At 40.2% G+C, this 20,768-nt stretch overlaps 1 protein-coding gene across 1 annotated transcript in view; it reads left to right on the top strand.

Moving 5' to 3' along the window:
* Sh3kbp1 (SH3-domain kinase binding protein 1) overlaps positions 1–20,768 on the top strand; it is a gene marked incomplete at its 5' end in the record, with an annotated part of 338,774 nt that overhangs the window by 236,103 nt on the left and 81,903 nt on the right. The window contains 1 exon segment of the mRNA XM_005407792.2: positions 5,065–5,159. Coding sequence (XP_005407849.1) covers positions 5,065–5,159 — 95 coding nt within the window.

The raw sequence follows: 20,768 nt of genomic DNA, 5'->3' as shown, positions 1-20,768 counted from the left end.
ATTTTTTTAAGCTGAGGGATTTTTGCTTGTTTGTTTTATGTTGGTTTGTTTTTTATTGAATAGATCATAAAACCAGCTGAATGGAGTCATGTGATGTGGATATGTGAGTTCAACTGCTTTAACAGTCTGTTTTTAATATGTAACTTTCTAAAAGTCTAGAGATTATAATGTTTTCTGGGCTATGTGAATCATTACTAAACTTTTTGGTGGTTTTTGTTTTTGTTTTTGTTTTATAATGGAGATTGAACCCAAGGCCTGCTTACTATGCTACATCCACAGCTGCCCATGGCCCCCAACACCTTTTAAATTTTTTGTCTCTCTGCCTGCCTTTTCATCTGTCTGTCTGTGGTACTGAGGATGAACTCAGGGCCTTCTCACTGAGCTGCATCTGCAGATCTTTTTTTAAATTTTGAGGCAGAGTTTCACTAAGTTACTAAATAGCCAAGGCTCGGGGCTGGGGATTTAGCTCAGTGGCAAAGCGCCTGCCTGGCAAGTGCAAGGTCGTGAGTTTGGTTGCGGGTACCAGACAAAAACCAAAAACCAAAAAAAAAAAAAAAAAAAAAAATAATAAATTGCCCAGGCTGGGCTTAAACTTGTAATCTTCCTGTGTCAGTCTCCCAAAGGTCTCATGGTGACTTTTAATTGAGCAACTTTCTTAAAATTTGAAAGCTGGTAATCAATCAATACAAAGAACTTGGGAACTTGGTGTGGCATCCGGATCCTTGGACCTTCTGACATTATACACATTTTCTCCACCCATTTCAATGTGTATATATTTTTTGCTTTGTTTCTAGAAGGAGAGGGTCATTGGTTTTTATCAGAGTTTTAAAAGACTTTAAGACAAAAAAACTTAACTGATTTAGGATTTCGGTCTTATGCTAATTCATTAGTATTTTTTAATCTTTCTAAGGAAAAAGTAGAGATGAAATAATTTTAATTGCTAGGTAAACTGTGCCTTTATTTCTTTATGTGTATGTATGTATTCATTCCTATTTGATCTCAAACTAATTAAATCCATCTACTTGATGAATAGATGGAAAATGCCTGCCACCAAAAATTAATTTCATCCCATTCTCCATCTCTGTCCACTACTCATTCAAAATTTATAATCTTCCCATGTCCAAAAAGGATTTGGAATTGTACTCTTAAGACATATCAAATGCTTAAGCTTTGTGAACTTTCTTCCACTTGTGATCCTGCCTTTTCACTGAAACAGCGCAATTATGCTCCCGCATAGTGAGTTTATGTGTGTTTGTCTTCTTTTTGCCATTTCCCTTCCCTTCCCTTTGATGAGAAGGAGTGGCTGGACTTACTTACATATCACAGGTCTGAAAAGCTGCAATTTCCTTTTCATGGTGATGGCTCAGTAAATGTTTGACCTGATATCCTATAAAATTATTTACAGGTAATAATTTTTTGCATGTACACTTATTTGCTTTGGAGTGAATGTCCTAATAAAGTGTTGATACATCCAAACCAATATACTGTTTTGATTTTCTAGTATTGCTGAATTAAAGATCACATTTCTCATAAGTAAAAATGAATTCTCATTTTAAAATATATTATACATTAAAATATGAGGCTACTGGCTGCCATGTATGGTCAGGAAGTCTGGGTGATAGTGCATGTGACTGAGGTAGTGAAGTGTCAGAGCCAGCAGGAACTTAGATCTAGCCCAGTATGCTTCTTGGAGCCCCCGAATGTCACTCACATGTTTAGAGGACCTTGGTCAGCTCTTGTTTAGTTTAAATTTTGAGATCTAGAGTGAGTTTAAATTTGCTGAAAGTATTAGGCTGAGATTGACTAATCTCTCCTTACCCCTCCACGGCCGGTGTGGGATTTTACACCTGGGGACGCTGGGGTCATCCAGAGCTACAGTGTGACCACCTCAGGTCATGTGCTCCAGAAGCCCAGCTGGAACTGATCCCAGCCCTGAGTGTTCTGACTCCTGGCCTAGAGTCCTGTCCTCCTACTCTTCGCTCCTCAAATGTTCTACCACTTTGTAGGTATCACCTAAGGATTGTCAAGAAATGAGTGACAAATTTTTGTGTTGGATTCTGGGGATGTAAAGAGGAGTGAGACATTTGGTGGCAACCTGCTTATGGACAGCAGTAGTAGGTAGTAGCCCACTACCACCAAGTAGCCTCTTGTTTTGTCTGTACTTGATTGAACCCAGGGCCTTCTCATTGAGCTATATCCCAAGCAACATCCCAGGCTTTTTTTATTTCTTATTTAGAGTCAGGGTCTTGTTAAGTCCCAAGTTGCCCAGGCTGGACTCAAACCTATGATCCTCCTGGCTCAGCCTCCCAGAGTGATGACATAACTCCTTTTTTTTTTTTTTTAATCAAAAGTGATGCTTTCCAGATAATTCTATGCCTACTACTTTTCACACAAAACAGCAATAGCTGTGTGGTAGCAATGGTCTAAAACTAGATTATGGTGATGGCCAGCCAACTGTACAAATATTTCTAAAGCATATCAAACTGTGTGCAGTTACAATGGGTACTTTTTATAGCGTATTTATTATACCTCATAAAACATTTTTTAAGGCGGGAGATACCTGCCCTTCTCCTTAGCTTATCAGGAAACTGTAAACATAAAACAGAATGGCTCTGTGAAAAATTTTAAAGCATATGAGTACTTTCTTGGCAATATTTTTCCACTGTGTGAATTACAAGCCAGTTCTATAGTCTTTTATTGACCCTCCTACAATGGGCCAGGTCCTGGTGGTGAAGGGAGAGTTGAGGGGAACGAAAATGACTAATACATAGGAAGAGGCATTTTTAGGGGGTAGAGGTGGGTAGAGAGGCATGTTAATGGCAAGACGCAGTAACTGGAAGTTTCCCTTTTTTACTATTTAGTTCCTTCACGTCAGGATGCCTTCTGCTTGGAGCAGTGAATACACACCCGACCACAAAGTAGCGGTAAACAATTATTTTACCAAGTCCCGTAACAAGAGCTCTAGACACAGCCTCCTTGAAGCTGGTGCGTTTGAGACATCTCAACAGTGTCAGGGCTCAGGGTCAAATTCCCTGTGATTTTCTTGGCTTTCCTCTCATAATTGCAATATGGTTGCAACAGTACCAAATATTACCTTGTCTTCTAACAAAGACAAAACTGTTAAAAGCAGAAAGGGAAGGCAGCTGTCTTCTTCAAGTCTTGTTCTCTCTCTCTCTAAACCGCAGAACAATATCTGAGGATCCCCACAGCAGCAGCTTTCCTTTTACATTTCATGGGCTGCAAATAGGTCATAGGCCCTTGCCTAAACCAGTCACAAAGGGGAGTGGGATTAACGGTACTTACTAGGACAGAATTTGCTCTTCTCTAAGGCTATAGGAGAGTTCTTCCTGAATATAATGATCGAACAAAATAGGTTTCTGTTAAGGACAAAGGAGGCTGCAAATGGCTGCTGAGGAGCTAGCCAGCACCGATCTGCCATATTTTATTAACTTTTATTTGACTGAGAGAACAACAAGACCAGCTTCTTTCTTTGCTGGCCATGAATATCTAATATCCTTTGTAAAATGCTGCCATGATTTCTGTCCAAAGAATTAATCTTAAACCTGGGGCTCTGCAGGGCAGTTCTTCACTAATACTGTATGTGTTTGTCTATTTTGTGTTTTGAGGTTGGGTTAGTCATATTTCACTAGCAGAGTCAATAGGAAAATTGGTAAGGAACTATCATTATCCAATTTAAAGATGTTTAACTTTTTCCCTCCCTTCAGAACAGTTGACTAATTCACATTCGGGGAGATTTGTTATTACTAATTAAAGAGAGATGGAATGTTGGTAACCATGTGGGCTTAAGAATATGGTCTTGCTGGGATTTAGAACTAGGGCCCCCTCAGTCAGCACAGGTATAATGAGCATAAGCCATTGGAGACCGAGAGTACCTAAAATGGAGAATTTCCAACAGTAGGATAGGGGCTATAACTGATATCTTCAAGCCACTGGACAACACACAAAAGCATCTACACAGAAGTAAAGTGATTTCCCCCTTTTCTTCCTCTCCATCTCTATCATCTATCAACCCTAGATCACAGTGTGTCTTGTGGATTTTCAAACTGCCTTGATTTTATACATCACTCTCCTTGATTGATGAGGTGTTTACCAAAATACAGAAGTGCATTTTAGTGGTATAAAGTATAGCAGGTACAGTATAACTGATACATATGGACATGCAGTAGTTCTAGGTTAGGATCTGTATGAAGAAGCTGGCCTAAGCCTTGGGGAATGTCTAAGGATATTCAAAGCCATTAAATCTGTTGACTTTGATGGATAATAATAAATGCCTGCTGTAGTAAATACTAATATTCTTGAATTTTTTTTCTATCTTCTGCCCTGAGTCATAAAAGCCCTATTTTCCAAGTTTTCATTTCTCAAATCCCTTACAAATGTTTTCACTGTCTTCTTAATCAGGGGTGTAGCTCAGTGGTAGGGCTCTTGTCTAGCATGCACACGGCCTTGTTTTCAATTCTTATATTAAAAAAAAAATGTTTCTGTCAGTATTTGTCAGTTGTTTGTGGTTGACATGTACTCACATAAAAATACATCAACATTTGTCTCTTAAGACATACCATAATGAGGCAGTTTTTCATTGTTTTATGTACCATGTCAGCTTTGTAACATATATAAATTCCTTATTTCTGATTTTATAATGTTTGGAAGAAGGCAGTGAGACAGATTTTAACTTTTTGTTCTCTGCAGATGTCTGCTTATGTATACACCTAAAGAGTATAGAAAATAGTACATGTTCTGTTTTCCTGAGGCCAAGGACATCTTTTGGCTTTTTTTTTTTTTTTTGCCTGAGAAAAGCAAAGCAGCCAATAACATTTCATGATGTCACACTATTTGTGAGAGGGAAAATGTAGAGAATAAATATGCATGCGCCTACGATGAGCACTCTCAGGGAGTTTTCTGAGGGTGACCCTTTCTTTATGTAGCCATAATGTCCTACCTATTGTGTGTGCCTCCCCCTTAAATGAACACAAGAGAGAGCACCTTCTCCTGGCCCAGCTCATTTATAAAGCACCTTAAGGATTGTGTTTTCTCTTCTTATTACAGCCAAGGATTACTGCAAAGTAATATTTCCATATGAGGCACAGAATGACGATGAATTGACAATCAAAGAAGGAGATATAGTGACTCTCATCAATAAGGTAAATAAAGGTTCTCTCTTGCCTTCTAAACTGTGAAATTACTTCGGGGTGTCTGCAGAATAGTGCAGGCTTTTTCTTCAGCCCTTGAAATTCCTGGTTTCCATGGTCCTGAGCTTGTGGGAAAGATTTTGTATCTTTCCGTTTGATCAAGCTGAGTAAAGATAAATGAACGAACTTGAAAATTGAATAGATTTCTGTTAGACCTGGCTCCAGCTGCAGATTCACATGACCTTGCAGAAAAGTGTTTCCCAGAAGGAGTAATCCAGAAGGCAGCCTGCTTGGGCACAGGCTCTGCCCTCTGGAGCAGCCAAGCTGCAAAGCTGTGTCACAGGGGACTGGTGGAGGGACTTTGAAGAGGCTGGTCCTGCCTCATAGGCAGCGAATGCTTAAAGAATGTTTGCTGTTCAAGATCAAGAACAGATACAATGCCTGGGAGAATTTTACTTTTCTTGTTTGGGCTAAGAAGGTTGGATGATTTTATTATCGTGACAGCCAGAGAGCCCTTTAAACACCAGGAGAGCTATAAAATCTGTGCTAAGAGATGCAGTTTACCAAGGTCCTATCACGAGTGCTTTCTCCTTTCATGTGATGCTCTTCACCCAGTCAGAAGTTGAAAGCCACATTATTCAAGTGATTCCTGGAACATATGGCCTTTTCTCTGAAGTACAGGGTTTTTACATAGAACGTGGTTTTATTCTGGTATCTAGGTAAGTGGCGGAGAGGGTGTAATTTCCTATGCACAGGTGTGACTTGGAGATCACCATGGCACCTGAGCTCTTGCAGGGCTGAGAAGCCTTGGTGGGGTGCAGGATGCAGAGAAGGGAGAGAGGAAGCAGGGGACTGGGGTGGGCTCTGGCTGTTACTGAAAGGCTGTTACTGCCTTAGCCCCCAGTTTGTCCATAAAGTGATTGATAGGGTTTACCTTTATGGCCAAAGATGGTTTTGGAGGAAACCACCTAGGAAACGTGTAGGAAACAGTTTCGGAGATTGTGTGTCTGAAGAGCTTAATCCAAATATGTCAATGAACTGAGGACCAGACTCCAAGGTTCAGTAGCTTGCCAAAGGTCAGGCCTATCTTAGGGAGAGAGCTGGCCCTCTCATGGACTCCATATGAAAGTGATATGCTAAATAATGCTGGAGTTATAGGCACTTCTCTGGAATAGCAAATTATACCCTCCCTTGTCAATCACCCGAGAACCCATCCATCTTTTTTACCTGCGAAGTACTCTCCCCTTAAGTTATTTCAGTGTAGCTCTGTGGGTGTTGAATATGGCAGGAGGAAATGAGAGGAGAGGAAAGATGCTTCCTTTGTTGTTTCTTTCTGCAGGGAGGCAGAAGCGCTTCTCTTTTTGTCCCACTCCTCCCCTTGTCCTGCTGAGTATCCTTTGGGCTGGTTTCTTATGCACAGTACATTTCCTTTTTTTTTTTTTTTTTTTTTTGGTACTGGGATTCAAACTCAGGACCTTGCGCCTGCCAGCCAGACACTTGTGCCACTGAGCTATATCCCCGGCCCACATTTCCTATTTTTAATCACACTTGTAACCAAACAAACAGAATAAGGAAATGATTAAATGAGAAAGAAGCATTATACAAATATTTTCCTAATTAGCACTGATAATTGGCTTTAGTAATACAGGGAAGGGTATAGAAAAGTTTATCACTTGTAATGATAAGGCAACTAGAGAATTAAATAGCTGCCATTCTTTGTGTGGGGGGACAACTTGATGTCCTGTTTTTGTTTTGCTTTTAGAGAAGGCGCAGCCACTTTTTAATCAAACATTCTGTGTCTCAGTCATATTGAATAAGGTCTGAGAAAAGGAAGAACCTCCATGGTTGGTCTCTTACCTGAACATGTTGATTTACGTCTTAACACGTTATACTTCGGCCCTTGTCATTTGAAATCATGTCATGGTGAGAACATATTATCTTGATCTTGGTCATTTTTATCTCTAACCTCATAGTCCGGACCCAGTAGGGAGGAATGAGTAGGTGGATATGGAAGGCTGCTTTCAAGAGTACCCTGAGGGTTGCATCCCATTTCTCCCGTTTTGTGGATTAGTGTTTTTTTTTTTTGGGGGGGGGATGTTCTGTTCTGTTTTTGTGACAAGCTTCACTATGTACCTCAAACTGGCCTCAAACTCGAGATCCTCCTGCCTTAGCTTCTCAAGTACAGGGATTACAGGCAGGTGCTTCCTTACTCAGTTTAGGATTTATGTCCAATTTTTTTTTCTTTAGGTTTTTTGAAACAGGGTCTCAGTATATAGGCCAGGCTCGCCTTGAACTCACAGCAGTCTTCCTGTCTCAGCCCCCTGAGTGCTGGGACTGAGTCATCACATCCCGTGGATTAATGTCTTTAGAAGCAATTTGCTATTACATTTGCAAAAGAGGACACTGTCTTTAGTTCCTTGACCGAACCTGCACCCTGATTGTGTTCCCTAGGCCTAAAAGTACTCATATCGTTTTGACAATTGGTCCTCCCAGAACCACCCTGCCCTCACCCTCAAGCCACCTTCCCGTGTCCCTGCCACTTCCTGTCCATGCAAGCTAAGCCTAGGCTTGTGAGCCTGACGAACAGGGAGGGGCTGGGCCTACACCTCCACACTTAGTCCAGAGGAAAGCCCTGAATGGGGAAGGGTAGAGAGGTACTGTTGCTGACTGCAGTCACGCGCTATCCACTTCCTTCCTAGTACCCCAACCTTTTATTTTGGTCGTCCCATAACAATGCTGTGCACATATGACTCCTATGCACCAAGCAGTCTTCAGCAGCTTTTCTTTCCTTTATGATCAAATCCAGACAGGTGATGCCGACATTCCTTCCCCCAGGCATTCTGGCCGCAGTCTGTCTTTCTGGCCTTGGTCCATGTACCTGTTCTAGAGGAACCTACTATGTATCCACATCCTGCTCATGTGTCCTCATGGACTTGACCTGAAGCATGGAGGTTCCTGGTGCCTAGGATGATCTTGTCTACCCATTTAGCTGTTCTCTGATGGCTAATAGCAGAGCCAGTCTTAATTCATGCTGCTTAAGGCAATTATGAGCTTGTTGCTTAACAAAAACCCTTGTTTTATAGCTATCATTTTGTTTTTATTATTATTTTATATGAACTGCTGGGAAGTCGGATCTCTTGCTCTCCTGTACTGGTGCAAGTTTTATTTTTATTCCCATAAAATTCCTGCTAACTTTCATGTAGTATTTCAGTTTGTTGGAAGCAGCATGTTATGATAATGAGTTATGCAGGCCACCAGCCTACAGAAACTAGGATTTGAATCCCAGCTCCACAGTGCCCGGCTGTGTAACTTAACCCCTCTGAGCCTCAGTTTCCTCAGCCATAAAGCTGGCTTCACAGGACTGCTATCAAGCTTCCGTAAGATATTGCATAAGACACCTCTTGCAGGAAGTAGTCTGCCAGTAATGCCCGTAATCCTAGGAAGTGTCACCTCAGTCAACTTTGGCTGCTTTTTCTGACTTTGGAAATGGATTAAAAGGTTCTCATGTCTGGGCCCAATCTGCCGTTAGAGCTGGAATGCTGTAACATCAAGTGGGTAAAAATGGTAAAAAGAAAAAAAAATCCACCTAAAATAGTTAAGACTTCACAGTGGGTGATATTTTAGCAAGAATTTGGAAAGAAAATGTGCCATAAATATTTTGCCTGCTAAAAGTGGGGAAAATGGAGTCTGAGCCTGTGAAACCCTGCTGCTATTATAGAAAAGTCTTACCTCTGCTTCTAACTTCCGGAGTCACCCCGAAGTTCATTAAGATGATGCTGTGTTTCATCATGATTGGTTTACTATGCAATGTGATGTACATGTTCGGTGTATGCATGAGTTAAGGTGAAAGACTTGAATTATTCTTTTTTAAATTCAATTGCATTTGCTGTGAGTCTCCATTGGTCCTGAATTGTGCCCATGTTTTGTAATCAGTTAAGGTGCTTTCTCTTTGCCTTCCTTTTCTGTGCCGTGGCAGGAGTCACGAAGCGAGCAGTGCCCTCATTTCCAGCCCTAGATTGTCAGTTTGTGTGGCTTTCTAGAAAATGAGTCAGACACCTTTGGTGGGTGTCTGTAAGGCCTCTGCGGTTCCTGAAATAATGTGCAAGGACCTGAACTATTTGTGTGCGTCCCTGGAAACTAGAATGAGATGTGGCAACCGGAATGGTTTGTTTTTTAGTTTATTTATAAAGAATTCTTGTGGATTTGGGAACATTTCCACTTGTGCAGAACACACCTGTGTTTAGCTTTTATTTCCAGTCACTCAAAAATAGCTTTGCGTCTGTGCTCCTGCCGCCCCCATCCCTGTCTTCCTGATTTGTGCTCAGAATGTGTTTGGGAAGGTTCAGAAACCTCAGGATCTGGTTTCCAAGTAGAGAAGCTCCCTGGAGAAGTGCTGAGGACAGCTTGGTGGGAACGAGGCCAGGGCTCAGCTGTGACAGCGGCTGCCATTGGAGGGTGTGCTTGGTGTGGCTGTTTTCGCTTGGGGCAGAATGAGCCCAACTATGGAGAGATGATGGGCTTGCTCTTCGCAAACAGTCTTCTGGCCCCAGAGCAACAGTCCTGCTCTTACACCCTCTCTAATCTGGGGGGGAGGGAGAGCTTCCGGCTGACCCCTCTGTAAACAAGGATCTTCAGAAATTGCTTTAAAAAATGGTTTCTGTAGGTAACTGTGTCTTTCACCCTTTAAGTGTAACAATGTCTGTGTCTTCATTGTCATAAGCTTATTTGACAACACCAATATCAACACTTGGAAAGATAATATTATCGGCTAAAATCATGGCGTGGTGGAGATGGAGACTTGGAAGGAGATAGAAATCATATAGGCTGCCATTGGTGTTCATGGAAGGAAACCAGTAGATACACCCTAAAGGAGGGGACCCAGAGAATTATATACGGGCGCTTTTTTTTTTCTCCGGTACCGGGAACCGAACTCACGACCTTGCGCTTGCCAGGCAGGCGCTTTTGCCGCTGAGCTAAATCCCCAGCCCTATACGGGCGCTTTGTTGCAGCCCTGACTCTGGTACTCTGGTCATCTTCCTTTGGATCATAAGGATTATCCCCTAAAGATTGCCAGCGGCAATTTTAATTTGCACCCTGTTCTTGTCCCCTAACAATGTTCCCTCGTTCATCCATTGAAAAAGATGTATGATGTGGTAGGAGACACGCTAGGTGCCAGGTGAGCAAAAATTATAAACCAGGAGGTGAGCTAGACATGCTGTGGGGGTGGAGCTAAAACAACATACTGATTCACCCAGCTTCTTTCATGTCTACCTCCACATTTTCCTCCCTCCTTCCCTTGACGGTGGTGGAACATTTAACTTAATACTAGCTAGATCCACCTGTGGGACCATGGCTTCACAGCACAAGTTTCTGGACCACTGTCAACAAGGACTCAGGCCCCTGAGCACCCTCCCTTTCTCCTCCCCGGTCTCTCAGGAGGTTGATACCGTGCTTCATCCTCACAGCAGTCCTAAGTGATTGAACCATGAACGTTCTCTCTAGATCACAAAGGAGGAACAGAAGCCCGGAGTGTACAAGCAGCTCTCCCAAAAGACTTCCAGTGTGTCGCAGTGGAGCCAGGACAGAGGTGTCTCCTGACTCCCTCTTGAGTACTCCTGGCACTTGGAGGCTGGGCAAGGTGGTGACTGTGGGAAGAGTGTGTTTCCTGTGTGGTGTCGGGTACTTGTGGCAGGTGGGGGCTCAGTCACGCCCAGCGGTGACTCTTATCCGCTCATCGAGAGGCACCTATTGTTGCTGGATATCCAGGACAAGTGTCCGTAGAGTTTCCTTTTTCAGTGAATGGCATCATTATTACTTGTCAGAGCAACAAGATTACCCTGCCATCTATTTGTTTGACTCTTGTATTTTGGAATCCATGTTTCTGATCTGTTAGCGTCAGGACATCACTGCAGTGGTTTCTCTATAATCCATGACTTTCTGACTCTGTAATCACCTCTACAGAAATGAAATGAGGTTCAATGCAAGGAAATGATAAGCCCAACCCCAGGCTAATGCCAATTCTTTTTGTGCCCAAAGCCTCGCTCTCCAACTGCTCTCTTCTGCTTTCCTCCCATGTCTAGCATACGTTGCTGTCTTGTTTTCTTCTAGGCTGGGGTGCCACGTAGCTTTCTGCTTGCTGTTACTATGAGAAGAAAGCAATTTGGAAGTCCCGAATTCCTTCCCAAGTCCTTCTGTTTTATATCTTCTTTTGTTCTGCTTATTTCCCCTTCTAGCCTCCCATTAACTCATTATTAATTGAAATATTCGTGAGAAAAATGTTTTAGACTTCCTTATTTCCTATCCCACAGGAAGTAAGGTTATTTCCACAGAAAGAGACCTGGCTTTGGGATTCTCAAAGAAAGATACTTAGGTTGGTACAAGAAAGCCAGTTGGCTAAGTAGATTGCTGACCTTGACCCCTTCTCTCAAACCTGCTGAAGCTTTTAGCAGAGCTAAAATGTGGGGATTAAACATGGTTTTGGGGGTGAAGAGTAAATTAGCAAGTGTCACCCTGAAGATGATGACATGCTGGCAAACCCAACAGCAGGACATGTCATATGAGTGGATGAAGAAGTTAAGCACAGTTCTGGGATCATGTGGCTTTACCCACATTTGAAAAATGTCAGTGTTCAGCAAATGAGTCACGTTAGACTGCATATGTCCTTCTTTGGGACAGAAGTCACAATATATTTCCTCCTGAGAGGATTAGAAGTCCAAAGGAATCAGCTGCTCTTTCATCTTCCTTTTAAATGTAGTCAGGCTGCTGGGATAGGTGAGCAGAATCCTCACCTAGGTGACACCCTAAGTGCATTTGATCAAAACTCGTCCTCAGTCTGCTTGTTTGCCATCACAGGTGCACAATTTTATTAGTAGTGGTGCATTAGTTATAGAGGGTAGTAGTTTTCCTTTTGGCACATCCTTACATGCCTATAATATGCTTTTATAGTTTTCACACCCATTATCCTCCCTTACCTGGCCCTCTCCTCTTCCCCTTGGTTCCCTTCCTCTTCTCTAATAGTCTCCCTGCTAATTTCATGTCCTCTCTTTTTTGTTTGTTTAAGATCATATATATGGAGGAAAGCATGCAGCATTTGACTTTCTGAATCTGGTTTGTTTTGCTTAACCTGATGATCACCAGTTCCATCCATTTCCTTTCATTCTTCTTGGTTGAATAATACTCCATTGTGTGTATATATGCCATTTGACATATATGTATATATACTACATAGTATACACACACACACACACACACACACACTCCTGTGGTGTGTATATACCACACATTATATATGTATATATGTCTATTTACTACACATTATATGTATATAATGTAGTGTATATATACCACACATTATCTATTCACCTGCTGATGGGCATCTAGGTTGACAAATGCATGGTTTTAAATTAGATGGAGTAGGAGAAAATTTCTTTTCAGTTTACCAATAGGCAGTTAAAACAAGGCCACCCCAAAATTATGATGGTCATTATTATGGATTTTTCCTTGGACTCACTGGCAGATGAGTTTGCACTTGGTGCAAATTCCCTGGCTCATGTGCTGCCGCAAATTATGTGAAACTATGTAAAGAGACTCCCCCCCCCATGTTATCATATTGCCCCAGAGTGCTGTGCTTATGTAGCAGGACATCAGTAATCTCAACACCATCTTGAAACACTTTCCCCCATGCAATACACAGAAAAATCTGCAGGTGTCTTCATAAATTAGAAATATCCCTTTTCCCCCTTGTTTCCTATTTCCCAGCTTTCTGTGTGCATTAGCCTGAAAGCAGTGTTGTGAGGTCAGTGGAGTGGGTAGCTGAAAGAGCTCTAGAGACATAAAAGTTCCAGTTACTGCTCTGATAAGTTATTGCAGGAAGGAAAGACAAATGCCACATGACTGAATGTTCTTGGTATATTGAACTGTTCTCAAATTAAAGTCAATACTTTCCCTGAAATTCTCCTTTAATATTTATTTTCTTTTATTAGTATAAAAGTAATTTACTACAGTTATACAGCCCCTGTCTTGTTAAGTATCCTAGGCTCTTTACATTTGCATTTTATTAAAATATATGGTTTTTAAGATAGAAAGTGAGAACGCACTTTTAATTAATATTTTTAAACTTTTATAAGTAATATTTTTGGGAAAAATAAGAATAAAACATATAAATACAACAAAAGAAAAAATTACCCATGAGCTTATCACTTTCACATACCGTAATTTGTACTTTAGCGATTATTATTCTGGACCTTTTCTGCACATGCACATAATTATAGTTTAAAATGAAAATAAGGTTATATTTTTCACACTATTTTGTTACCCTTCTTTCCAAAATATATCACAATTATCTTTGGCAACGTGGTTAAATGATTAATCTATGGAGGGAGTACCATGATCTTCTTTTAAAATTTAACCTGTTTCTGATTTTTCTGTCTTTTATTTTATTTTTTAATTAGTTAAGTTTATTGGCACATTTTAGGTATACATAATAATCACATTCACCGTAGAGAATTTGTACCTGTACATGACTTGATTCTCTTTTTCCCCGTTTCTCTCCCCTCCCTTCAACCCCTCCTCCCCTTCTTATTTACGAAAGCTTTGTTTCTATTTTTTCCTTCTTTCCTCATTTTTTGCCTTCCTTCCTATCCCCGTCCCCCTCCCTAGGTTCCTTTCCCATTTGACCATTTTGTCCTATTTTCTTTTTTTTTGTTGTTGGTACTGGGAATTGAACTGAGGACCTCATGCTTGCCAGGCAGGCACTGTGCCACTGAGCTGTATCCCCAGCCCTTTCTCCCTATTTCATAATATCTGTTGTCTATTTTGGTCCTTATTTACACTTTTGGCTTCTCACACCAGAGAAACAATGTAGTATTTACACATGTGTGTATGATTTATTCATTTAAGAGTATGGTCTCAAGATGCACCCATTTAACTAGAAATGTCTCAAGCTTATCCTTCATGGCAGAGTAGTACTGTATTGTATTAAAAACCAACTTCTTTATCCATTTATCAGTTTATAGGGATTTGGGCTGTTTCCAAGACTTAGGTATTACACATCATGCTGCTGTAAACATGGGTGTGCATATATCCCTGTGGTACGATGCTTTTAATTTTTCTGGGAAGATAGCAAGAAGGGGAATAGCTTGGTCAAATGAGACCTCTAGTCTTATTTTTTTCGAGGAATCTCCACACTGATTTCCACAGTGGTTACACCAGTCTACACTCCCACCAACAACGGAGAAAGGTTTCCTTTTCCCCACAGCCCCACCAGCATTTGTTATTTGTTGCTTTCTTGATAATAGCCATTCTTTTCCAGGATGAGATAGAATCTCAGCATTGTTTTAATTTGCATCTCTCAGATGACTTGTGATGTTGAACATTTTTTGTGTATTTATTTGCCCTTTCTACTTCTTCATCTGAGAAGTGTCTATTCATTTCAGATGCCCATTTTTGGATTGGGTCTTTAAATTTGGGGGGGTTGATTTTTTTGAGTTCTTTATGTGTTCTAGGTAGTGGTCTTTTGTCTGAAGAACAGCTGGCAAAGTAATTTTCCCACACTGTGGGTTCTTTCTCCACTCTGTTGGTAGTTTCCCTTACTGTGCAAAAGCTTTGAGATCCCAGTTGTTGATTTTTTGTGATAGTTCCTATGTGATTGGGGTTTCGTTCATAAAGTCTTTGCCTACATCAATGTCTTTAAGAGTTCTACCTATTGTATATTCCAGCAGATTTGTTGTTTCTGTTTTAATATTTGGATCTTTGATCCATTTTGAATTTATTTTAGTGCATGGTGGTAGATATGGGTCTAGTTTCAGTCTTTGGCATGTGGAAAGTCAGTTTTTCCAGCACCATTTATTGAAGAGGCTATCTTTTTTCCAGTCAAGGTGTTTCACTCCTTCATTAAGGATACGGTGGCTAAGTGTATCTAGAGTTGTTTGTCCATCTTCTAATGTGTTTCATTGGTCCTAGGGTCTGTTTTTTGCCAATTCCATGCTAGTTTCGTCACAGTGGCTTTGTAGTGTAAATGTAAGTCAGGGATTTTGATGCCCTCTGCCTTGCCTTTGTTGCCCAGGATTACCATTGCTGTTCTAGGTCTCTTCTGGTTCCAAATGAATTTTAGGTAGTTTTCTCTAATTCTGTGAGATATACTGTTGATATTTTGATCGGGATTGCATTAAATCTGTATAACAATTTTGGAAATATGACCATTTTCACTATATTGGTTCTTCCTACTCAAGAACAAGGGATAGCTTCCCATTTTCTGATATCCGCTTTAATCTCTCTTTTTAGAGTACTGTAGTTTTCAATGTAGAGGTCTTTTACTTTCTTCATTACATTGGTTCCTAGGTATTTCATTTCTTTGGGGATGCTATTGTGAAAGGTGTGGTTTCCCTAATTTCTCTCTCAGTAAGTTTGTTGTATGTGTACAGAAATTCTGTTGATTTCTTTTATTTTAAAGAGAAAAGAGTGAAAACAAAATAACAAAAACAAAGATGTAAACAAACAAACAACATAAAAACAATAAAAAGGTACTGAATTTCAAAACGAAGTGATAGGAAATTAACAGTGGTTGTTGTATTGCATATTGTTGTCTTTTTTTTTTAACCTTTTTTTTTTTCTTTTGGTACCGGGAATTGAACTCATGACCTCAGGCTTGCCAGGAAAGCACTTATGCCACCGAGCTACATCCCCAGCCCTACATATTGTTATCTTCAAAGTGGTTACTCAGGTAACCAGATCTAGGCATGTAAGACTGATCAAACAATTAAACATTTACTGTTTTTCAATAAACCAGTAGAACTTAGCAGTATAATTACCTTAGCTGTCTTGTGTGTGTGTGTATATATATATTTTCCCCCCTTCATTCTTTCTTTCTTTTATCTAGCTGTGCTACTGAATTTGGCTATTAAATCTAGAAGTCTTTTGGTGGAGTTTTGGGTTTTTTTTTCTCTCTATTTTAGACCATGTTGTACATAGTCATCACCTAGTTTAGTATATGTGCTGCTGAAGCAAGCAAATCGTCACCTAGTTTATAAGTCCCTATGTGCGTAATTATTTCTGCCACCTTCTACTAGCTACATAATCTTGGGCAGGTGGTTCATTTCTCTGTGCTTCAGTTTCCACATCTGTGACATGGAACTAATAAGACCTACTTCCTGGTGTTGCGAAGAGTAAATGTGTTAAAGTAGACGCTAAGGTTTGAATGTCACCCCCAAAGTCTGTATGTTAAATCCTTAAATTCCAATGCAATAAGGTAGAGAAGTGGGATCTTTAACAGGTGATTACATCTTGAAGGCTGTGCCCTCATACATGGATTAATGCCATTATCATGAAGTGTGTTCATTATTACCGGATTAGGTTCCTGATGCATGCGTGAGTTTGGCACCTTTCCCTTTCCTTTCATACGTGCCCTCTTGTCTTTCTACCTTCTACTGTGGGATGATGTGACAAGAAGTCCTTTACCAGATGCAGGCCCCTCAACACTGGACATCCCAGCCTGCAGGACCGTAAGAAACGAATCTTCTCTTTATAAGTTACCCAGCGTCAAGTGTAGCAGCACAAAACAGACTAAGTCAGTGGATAAAGCGCTTGGAAATCCTGGTTCACACTGAGTGCCATGTAAATGTTAGCAGTTGCTATTATTTTCTGATGATAAGTTGCTAAGTGTAACACAGCATCGGTGTATTTTGGCATTTAGGTGGTGTTCTGAAAGGCTGTGCCAATTTCATCTCCCCACGGGAACATACGAGAAAATGTTTCCCTGTCCTTGTCATCCCTAGATATTATCATTCTTTGTACTTTCTGCTAATATGATTTAATCTCTGCTAATTCTGTATTTTAAAAATTACTACTGAAGTTAAAAATTGTGTGTGTCATTTTCCAATTGATTTTTATAAAAACACCCTATATTCATGATATTAGCCTGTCATCTTGCATATTATAAATATTTTTTCTTGGTTTATGACTCATGGAGACACTTAAGAAAAAGTCATTAAAATAAATACCTTCTAGCCTTGAAATTTCCTTTTATAGTTTAACTGTATAGTGCAGTAAAATTCATCCTCTTAAGAATAGTTTTACTTAAGGCTTTTATATTTCAGTCCTAGTTGGAAAGGATAGCCGGCTATTAAATGCGTTCATTTTCTGCCTTCCTCAGGGCTTTCAGGGGTTCTATTTAAAGCTTCTGTCCTTTCCGTATTTTTAATAGTGGTATTCAGAGAGCCCCTGAGGATCTGCATGGACGCTTATAAGGATGCTCAGATCTTAGACCAGAGTTTGGCAAACTTCTGTAAAGGACCAGAAAGCAAATAGCTTAGGCTTTGTGGGCCATGAAGTCTCTGTCATAACTAGCGTTCTGCCTTTGTAGATGGAAAACAGAGGTAGATGAACGGGCTTGGTTGAGTTCTAATAAAACTTTATTTATGAACACTTAAATTTGAATACCATGTAATTTTCATATCTGTTGAAATATTATTCTTTGGGTTTTTAAAAAACCATTTAAAATGCAAAACTATTCTTAACTTTTGGTTCATAGGCTGTAGTTCACTGACCCCTGAAATAGAATACCTGGAAATAGACCCATGAAAATCCAGCCAATCAATTTTCAACAAAAGTATAAAGACAGTTAGAGAAAAAGGATAATTTTTTTTTTTTCAAAAAATAGTGTTGGCACAACTGGACACACCTAGGCAAAAAAAATGAACTCTAATCTAAAACTCAGAATAGACCATAGATCCGCATGTAAAACATAAAAAGTTATTTATGAAAACAGAAGTAAGGAGTTCTTAGGCATGATACCAAAAGCATAATCAATAAGATAATAAAACTGTAAAAATTTAACTTCAGCAAAATGAAAAATTTTTGCTCTGCAAAGACATCGTTAAAACAATGTGTCGGGTGTGGTGGTGCACGCCTGTAATCCCAGCACTCAGGAGGCTGAGGCAGGAGAATCATTGTGAGTTTGAGGCCAGCCTGGGCTACAAAGTTGAGTTCCAGGCCAGCCTGAGCTGCATAGCAAGGCCTTGTCTCAAAAAGACAAAAAATAAAAAACAAAAAAAAAAAAAAAAAGAAAGAAAGAAAAGAAAACCCAAAAAAACAATGTTATTGGCTGTTCTATTTTCCCCACAAGGCCACCTGAGCCCAGTGTTCAGTTATTGTCTGATGTGTGATTGCATGATTTTCAAGGACCTTACTTTTGTTCTGAGTTTTACCCAAAACATCTTCTGTAATAGAAAGCCATGGATCTCCTATCTTGGGAGCCTTTCTTTCCATGTCCCTTCTTCCCGAAGGTTGTGGACAGAGGTAGCCATTCTACTGTTTTGATCAGAATTTAGCTGAGCAGCCCGAAAGCCTGGATTTTGCTTGAAAATTTTCTTTTTTAGTCATTGCACTGGTCTAGAAGCTAAGTTGGCCAAGTGTAGTTAGAAAGGCCCCTAAGAAACTTTCAGGCCAAGAAATAAGTTTTCCTAATGGGAAAAACTTTTCAAAAGAATTGTAGGTTTATCCTACTAAAGAATGAAAGTAGAATGTAGGAATTTACTAACAGCTGCTACAGCTGTCTTTGGTGTTGTTGACCTTCAAAATACATATGGTGATGCCCTTCATCCCTTATTTCTTCCCAGTCGTTACTCATGAAATGAAGACCGCCACCTCCTCCTCCTTTACCACTTTTCTTTGTATCTCTTAGAGGTAATACAGGAGCTAATAAAAATCTCTGAAAGCATAATAAAGATGTTCTATGAATGCCACTGTTTTTATCAATGAAGCAAAAATGATTTCTCTCAGATCTATTTTCCTTTTAATGGAATAAAAGCATGCGTTTGGATGCAGAGACCATGCAGTTCTCTGAAAAGAAATGAAAATGAAAACTCAGCTACAGGATGCACAAGCTTGAGCAGTAAAGTGTACATTAGCCATGCTCTGTGGATGAGCTGAAGGCGCCATTAGAAACAGCTTTGAAGATTTAACATAAAGTGGCCATGGCAATGTAAATGACATAGCAAAGAGAAAGCAGGGAGTTTTTATGAAAGCATATTGTTGCATGAGTTCCAATGTCCGATTATGTTTAAATGGGTGGGAAAATGTAAAAATGCTACCTTGATGATTTGCATTTTGTGTATGACTTATTCACATGCCTCATGTACAGTTAATACTTTTTGTTATCCTTAAAGCCAGATTATAAGTGCACAGTAAAAGCCTGGTCTATGTGTTTCCTTTTCACGTGATTACTGAGTTTTGAAGTAGATTTATAGAGACAGAACGTCTTTCATGCTTCTATTAGAAATAAGACAAAGGCATAAACATTTTCTGCTAAAACCTGCAATTACATACACCACAAATGAAGTCAAGAAGCAATTCTGATATATTTGTTGTGGACAAACTATAGGGCCATGCCCCACAAATCCAGGGGGTGCTTCGTATAGCTGGTGACCCTGCAGTCAGGCCAACAGGAAGCTTCTGTTGGTTGCTAGTCTCTGAAGAGGTTCCAGGCAAAAAGCATCTTTTTCTAAGAGGGAAACTTGTTGTAGGCCTTGGGGGTTTCTGCCCTTGGTTGTTTTCTATTAAAATCCTTTCCCCTGTCTCCAGGACCTTCTGATTCTGGCCTGGGACTCTCTTATTGCTTTTGGAAGTTCTCTTTTCTACCTGGACAGTGAGATTTGACTTAAGTTTTTTGCTCATTTCTTAGTGACCTCTGAACTCCAAGTTTCCCTCTGTAGCATTTCTTAGTCTGCATGCTAGGAACGGAGGTTGGAGGAGTGGAGAAAAGTGATCCCCCGAGTGTTCCAGGGTGAATGGGAAGGGCCTTAGGTGGTTATAATCCCTTTCTGGGCTGACGGCCTCCACCAACCTTTGGCCTCTGGTGTATTTCATAAAAATCCTAGCATTTTTTTTATGTATGCCATTATCTGAAAAAACTGAGTGACATATATTGATCTTCCTATACAACAGTGTTTAACAGTAACTCTATTTTACCATAGAGAACATGTCATCTCTCTTGTTAGGGAAAGGTGCATACACTAACAAAGGAAACTCCAGGATAATTAAAAACCCTTGTGTGTATCTTCATTTCAGACAGTCTTTTTTCTGGGACTTCTTTTGGGAAATAGATCTTGAAATAGCTCAGACTTTAAAGATAGAGCTTAAAATTCTATTATATTTAAAATAAAACAAATTCACTCTAATTAAAGAAAAGGTCTTTTAAAGGGAGTATATGACTTCTGGTTGTATCTATGGTGTAGTAACAATTATTAGATTTATCCTCCTGCCACAGGCAACCAAAAATGAAGAAAATATACAGAGCAACTGTTTTTAGGCATTGGACAATATTTAGTACAAGGATGTGATCCTGGACCAGAGGCAAGCATAAAAGCGAGTTTCACATCAACCCTGCCTTTTTGCCTGGGGGCACTTTCTAAATTGCAGCCCAGAGCAGTGGAGCCCCAACCAAGAGCAGCAGGCTCCTGGGATACAGGAACTAAGAACGACAATCCAGGATGCTGAGGTGGCTCCAGTTTGCAGGGCAGGAAACTGCAGAGGAGTAAGCTGTACAAAGAAACGGTTCCACAAATCTGTAGAGGGATCCTCTGATCTTTGGACAAATACTATGCTGGACACCAATAGGGGAGACTC

Source organism: Chinchilla lanigera, unplaced genomic scaffold (genome assembly GCF_000276665.1).
Source record: "Chinchilla lanigera isolate Chin_1 unplaced genomic scaffold, ChiLan1.0 scaffold00108, whole genome shotgun sequence".
Classification (NCBI taxonomy): Eukaryota; Metazoa; Chordata; class Mammalia; order Rodentia; family Chinchillidae; genus Chinchilla; species Chinchilla lanigera.
The sequence above is the reverse complement of the archived record's forward strand: the minus strand, read 5'-3'. Positions and strand labels throughout refer to the sequence as shown.